The sequence below is a fragment of the Artibeus jamaicensis genome, unplaced genomic scaffold (genome assembly GCF_021234435.1).
Source record: "Artibeus jamaicensis isolate MK-2021 breed Jamaican fruit bat unplaced genomic scaffold, CSHL_Jam_final contig_233, whole genome shotgun sequence".
Taxonomy (NCBI): Eukaryota; Metazoa; Chordata; class Mammalia; order Chiroptera; family Phyllostomidae; genus Artibeus; species Artibeus jamaicensis.
In genome coordinates this window covers 59,794,297-59,800,665 of record NW_026521486.1, presented here as the reverse complement: position 1 = coordinate 59,800,665, position 6,369 = coordinate 59,794,297, and the positions used below count along the sequence as shown (strand labels likewise).

The window sequence follows — 6,369 nt, the reverse complement described above, 5'->3', positions numbered from 1 at the left end:
AGTAACTAATTCACAACAGGTAGGCGTTCTTTTCTAGAACTCTTCCTGCCTGGCGCCTCCTTACCGCCACGGCGGACTCTTTCTCATCACCGCCACCCCGACCCCTCCCAGTGCAGCGGCCTGGCAGAGTTTCTGCTTCGGTGCCCTGGCCAGCGTTGCCTGGGTGGCCGTTTTCCGGCAGCTGCTTTCTATCCACTCGAGGAGACGTCCCCACGGACTATCGTGGCCCAGTTCCCGCCTATCGTCTCTGTGAGAATCAGGCTTTTCCCCGGAGAAAACCCCAAGGATCTAACTTAGAGTAAACTGTGTTCGTCTCCCCGCACCCCCACCCCGACGAAACTGGAAAGCCGCGAGGGGTCCCTCCCCCGACGCAGGTACCCGCCCGCGAGGCTGCAGCGGGAAAGGGAGCGCGTCCTCGCCGATGCGAACAGGGGCAGGGAACAGCTCGGCGCAGAAGTTGCCGCGAGGAGCGTGCGCGCCGAGTCACCCGGTTGTTACTCTGCAAAGGAGGAAGGGGAGTAGGGGGCCCGGAGCGTGGGCATTCCCGCAGCCAAACTCCCCTGGGAAGAAAATTATTCGGGTCGCTGCGGCGGGAGAAACCCGGGCTGGAGGAGGGGAGGTCCTGCGCCAATTTCGGGCGCAAGAGCTCGCGCGCCCGGCGGTGAACTCGGGGTTTCTAGGGAAGGTATTGAAAGCATCTGTTGAAGTCCAATGCGGGGTTGAGGTGGCCACTGAGCGAGGCTCCAGGAAACGGTTGCAAGCCCAGAAAGGGCACGACACGCCCTGTTTTCCGAGACTTTTGGAAGAGAGGAGCGGGAAAGCGCCGAGATCCAGCCTATCGTGCGGAGGACGGGGCAAGTCTCCGCGCCCCGCCCCTGCAGTGGTGATGTAAAGAGGACGAGTCGCCGACGTGCGGAGGGGAAAATAAACAACCCGCCGGGAAGCGGGTGGGGAGGTGGGGATCGTAGGCACGGAGCAGCCTCCAGCCGCGGGGGCGGGAGGGAGCGTTTTCTGGGGAAACAAACCTCGCCTAAGTAATGGAGCCCAGTGCTTTTTAGAGGCTCGGAACGCACCTCCCCAGCTTCCTCCGAGTTGCCAAGGGGCCGAGCAGGAAAAGCTGCGGGAGGCGGACGGAGAGCGGCTCAGTTCGTGGGTGGGAGGCAGCGCGGGCGGACGCCTGCGGGAGGGACAGCGGATCCCGGCCGGCGGCCAGTGCGAGGCGGAGAGGACGCCTCGGGCGGGAGCCCGCGCACGCGGAGGCCGGGAGGGAACGAGCCTCGGCGGCAGTCGAAGGGGCGCCGCGCGGACAGCATGCCTTCAGCCACAGGGTCCGCGGGCAACTCCAGCCTGTTGTGGCCGCTGACCACGGGCGAGGCCAACCGCAGTCGGGAAACGGGGGCGCTCGGGGAAGGCGAAGGTGCGCAGAGAGACGAGCGCGACGAGGAGCTCGCCAAACTGGAGATCGCCGTGCTGGCCGTGACTTTCGTGGTGGGTGTGCTGGGTAACAGCACCGTGTTGCTGGCGCTGCACCGCACGCCCCGCAAGACGTCCCGCATGCACCTCTTCATTCGCCACCTCAGCCTGGCGGACCTGGCCGTCGCTTTCTTCCAGGTGCTGCCGCAGCTGTGCTGGGAAATCACCTACCGCTTCCGGGGATCCGACGGGCTGTGCCGCGTGGTGAAGCACCTGCAGGTGTTCGTCATGTTCGTGTCCGCTTACATGCTGGTGGTCATGACCGCCGACCGCTACATCGCCGTGTGCCACCCGCTGAAGACGCTGCAGCAGCCCGCGCGCCGCTCGCGCGTGATGATCGCCGCGGCCTGGGCGCTGAGCTTCGTGCTGAGCACGCCGCAGTACTTCGTCTTCTCCATGGTCCAGGTGGACAACGTCACCAAGGCCTACGACTGCTGGGCCAACTTCATCCAGCCCTGGGGGCCCCGCGCCTACGTGACCTGGATGACGTGCGGCATCTTCGTGGGGCCGGTGGTCATTCTCAGCACCTGCTACGGCTTCATCTGCCACCACATCTGGCGCAACTTCCGCGGAAAGACCGGGCCGCGCGGAGGCCAGAGTGCCGAGGGCCCCGGCGGCGGCGCCTTCCACAACGGGCTCCTGCTCGAGCCCTGTGTCAGCAGCGTGAAGTCCATTTCCCGCGCCAAGATCCGCACGGTGAAGATGACGTTCGTGATCGTGACGGCTTACATCGTCTGCTGGGCGCCCTTCTTCGTCATCCAGATGTGGTCTGTCTGGGACGAGAACCTCAGATGGGTCGGTAGGTGTCGGGACAATAGAGGAAGGCGCAGGGATGGAGCCGCGGGAGCAGGGGTGGGGATTCTCTTTATCACATCCTTTAGGACAATCCTTAAACTTCTGTGTGCATGAGAATTACACCTTGCCTGAAGTTATCAAAAAGGCAAGTTTCTGGGGTCCCTGCCCCAGACGTTTTGATTCAGTACCTCTGGAATGGGGCCCAGCAATCCGCACCCGTAGCTCGCAGTGATCCGAAGACCACAAATCCAGAAACTGCGCCCTAAAGTGAGCAGCCACACAATTACAAAAACAGAATGACTTTCTGCCAATCACTAACCTCTGTGTTAATTACCTGCTTTCCAATCTATTGGATTCAAGGAATTAGTTTTACTCTCACAACTGCTTTTGCTACTTTGTGAAAATATCACAATTAATACAAAAACTTTGTAGACATGCCCCAAGGGCAAGCGTAAAATGGACAAACTTTTTCTGAAGGAAGAATTCTTTAAGAAGTCAGTAATTCTAATGTGGCATTTAGCTAGTGTTCCATTTCTTGTTTTTTAAGTTTTTTTCTAACAGTTACTTTAACACTCTTTTTCTCTGGTATTTCACAGGAGAATTATTTTTAAAAGCTGTAAATTTGTGAGACTAATTAATCAGTCTTTCAGCAATATCTTCACCACACATTCATACACCTCTCTGTGCAACCCTTGCAGGAGTTCATGGAGAGTGTTCTCTACACCTACTAGCTTGTTCGATTTTATTTCCTTTACAGACTAAACAATGAACGTCACAAGACTTTATCCCAAAGGGAATTGTTTAATATTGTATCATGAAAAAAATTCCTTTTAGCAAGAAAAAAAACTTTCAAAAGAATTATACTATAGAATGTTACCAACAACAGCTTTACTTGGAAAATGGGTATCTGGGAAGAAATCTGTACTTGGAAAATGGGTATTTGGGACTGGGTATGAAGTAAATGTGAAATACTTTGGAAGTTACATGTGCCAATGAAACATGCGAGAGTGAATTTAATTGAAACAAATGAAAATATTTGCATGACTATAATATTACAGATGAAAATACAACATAAATGCTATATTTTTAGTTTACTATTTCTGTCTTGTTTGGTCTTAGCAGCCTCTTAATGATTGCCAATCAAATAAAAATTCAGTTTAATAATTACTTTATTGGGATTTAGACCTGGTACTAAAAACTTCTTCACTCATGTGTAGGTGTGTTGACGATTTCCATTTTTTTTAATAGTCTTAGTCTTGGATCACGACCACCTTTAAAAGTATAGAATGATGAAGTAACCTGTAATTTATTGTTCTGGCACAGCATGAGAAGACCCACACTTACATTCTATTATCAAGGGAGAATCAGTGCTTGCTGAGTATTGTTACCTTCAGAAAAGGCATATTATCTATTCTACTGTGAAAGTTTATAATAGGTATGGAGTTTACCAGTGCAAAGTAACATAAAATATTTCAAAAGCCTACCAGAATCTTCTAACTGAGCTGTTCTTAATAATAATATAATTTGATTGTCTAAACCACAGAGATGGTTTTCTTTTAAAATCAAAAGAATTTTCTAACTAACCAAAGAAAAACCACCAAATATTGTATCCTTCAGGGGCCTATTTCAACTATCCCCTTCTATATAGTTATGATATTACACAATTGTGTTTTAGTATTTAAAAATTTAAAACTGCTAAACATGGTCCATGATGTCATACTTTTGCCCGAGTTATTGGGATGAATACAATTTGGTGTATGTGGGTATGGAGTCGAAATGTCATTGAAATTGCAGCCATTCTCTAAGTGCTGTGTCCTTTAGCACATGCTGGTGGTAGTGTAAAGGATACAAAAAAATTTTAAATAAATTACTTAATATTCTTAACCCCTTAAAAGTTCCACTTATTCTATTTAAATATTTTAATAGTGTCTTTAAAATATTTGAATGGATTTCAAGGCATTTTGCTTATGAAAATATTTTATAACCAAGCAGTTTCCATGTACCACCTCCCAAAAGACTTCATTTTCTTTATTAACCCATAAATTTTTTTCTGCTTTCCTTAGTCAATAGAAAAATAAATTTACCCAGGGCTCAGTTATTTGCCTTTAACTGTTTGAATAATCTCCTCTTACACTTTCCTTAGAGTCAGAAAACCCGACCATCACCATCACTGCGTTACTGGCTTCCTTGAATAGTTGCTGCAACCCCTGGATATACATGTTTTTTAGTGGCCATCTCCTACAAGACTTCATCCGAAGCTTCCCCTGCTGCCAGAACACGAATCAAGGGTTCAACAAAGAGGACTCAGACAGTACGAGCAGAAGACAGACTTCTTACACTAACAACCGAAGCCCGACAAACAGTATGAGCACTTGGAAGGACTCGCCTAAATCTTCCAAGTTCATCAGATTCATTCCTATTTCAACCTGAGCCCCTCGATCATGCAGCTGACTCTTGTAACAGACTTTGGGGCCCATTGGCTGAATCCGGCTAGCAGTCATTAGAACAAATGAACTACATGAGATAAGCATAAATCAACTCGTTGGGTACAAGATTCTGTTTCTTTTCTATTTGCATTTTCACATTGCTATGACCAAAAGCTATGAATTGTTTTCTACGGAATGGTAATAAAAATGCTACACTGAAATTTTCAGGTCTAATTCCCAGAAATAAATATGACAAGTTTCTAAAGGGAAAAATCATAGCCATCCTGACTTTATATTTTATTGTTGGTTTCTTTTCTTTTGTTTTCTTTTTATTTCTGACATAAGTAAGGTTTGATTGGTTTAAAAGTCATATAATGTAAGGGTCTTATTTCTGAACAAAGTGAGCTCATCTTCAATCAGTCTTAGTGTTTGAAAGGAATTAGAAGCGACTTGAAAGAAACTGTCCCCATCCGGTACATTCAACTTACATACATCAGAAAATGCTGCCTCAAACGGTGGCCTAAACAAGGGATGGTGCCCTGGAAAGGCATGAGTGCTAGAGGCGTATATGAGCAGGTGGTATCTGGTTCAGAGGGGAAAGAAGAAAGTTCTGTTAGAAGCTATAAATCACCTAGATTTCAAAACAGGAACTTCAGAACTGGCAGTTCCCTCTTTTAGGTTCCTGATGTTTTATCAGTTGTGAAAAGCCAATGGACTAAGATGCTTCAGGCTAGGGAAAAAAGTGTCGATTCACTGATATTTTCTTTTTTCTCCTACTGCAAGATCGTTTTAAAGTCAGATTTGTATCAGGAATACTCGGTTTTATGAGAAGAGTAGAAGCAGAGTGTCCAAGGTGCTATGCAGACGGTCCCTGGAACGTCATAAAAGTGTCTTGACCAATGTGGAACTACAACATTGTGCTATATTGGACAGCACCCTTTAACAAAAAGTTGTGCTGGATGTTAACAGGCTCATTGCTTCCTGTTCAGGGAATCCAGACTCATAAGACAGTCTGCTAAAAAGTGGCTCAGGATACACTATGTCGCCTCACATTTAATTAAAAATAGCTTGGGCTTCCCTTTGGTCTCCCACCCATCCAACAGTGTCAGCAGCAGAGAGGCAGGGTTTCGAACTTGATGCCATGGAGATGGAGAGAGAACTGCTCTGCACCTCATCTGGCTACCTTTGTTACGAAATGCAGGACTTCAGGCAAATCACTTAAACATACAAGAAACTTCTATTTCCTCGGCTGTACAAGGGAGTTGATAACACTGCCTCCCAAGATTATTGTGAGGACTACATGAAACCAAGTGTGTGAAAGACCTTCATAAATAAACTGCCAAGTGCTATACAAATGATAGCAGTTGCTTTTATTATAGTCTTGGGGCCTTCTGAATTGCTCAGCCCTTTTCTGTTTACTTTTCATTAGCCAGAATTTGTTGGTTTCATGGTGGGGTATAAAATCCTAAAATTTAAATATAGCTTCGCTGATTCATTGGAAAGTACTGCCAGTGACCACTAAGCTTGACATCTGCCTAACTTCAGTTTTGCAAGTTAAAGATAGAACTTGCTCTCCTTTGACTGCAGGTGAACCGAAGCCAGCCAAGAGCATCCACCTCTTTCATTTCTAAAGAGATAAATTACATCATTTGGCTGCTGATGCTACATTTTTTTT

The 6,369-nt window shown here is 47.3% G+C and overlaps 1 protein-coding gene across 1 annotated transcript; it reads left to right on the top strand.

Moving 5' to 3' along the window:
* The first annotated feature begins 983 nt into the window (after positions 1–983).
* Positions 984–6,052, top strand: AVPR1A (arginine vasopressin receptor 1A). Its single transcript, XM_037140302.2, has 2 exons — positions 984–2,272; positions 4,412–6,052. The coding sequence occupies exons 1-2, from the start codon at positions 1,312–1,314 to the stop codon at positions 4,696–4,698; spliced, it is 1,248 nt and encodes a 415-aa protein (XP_036996197.2). The 5' UTR covers positions 984–1,311; the 3' UTR covers positions 4,699–6,052.
* Positions 6,053–6,369: the final 317 nt, after the last annotated feature.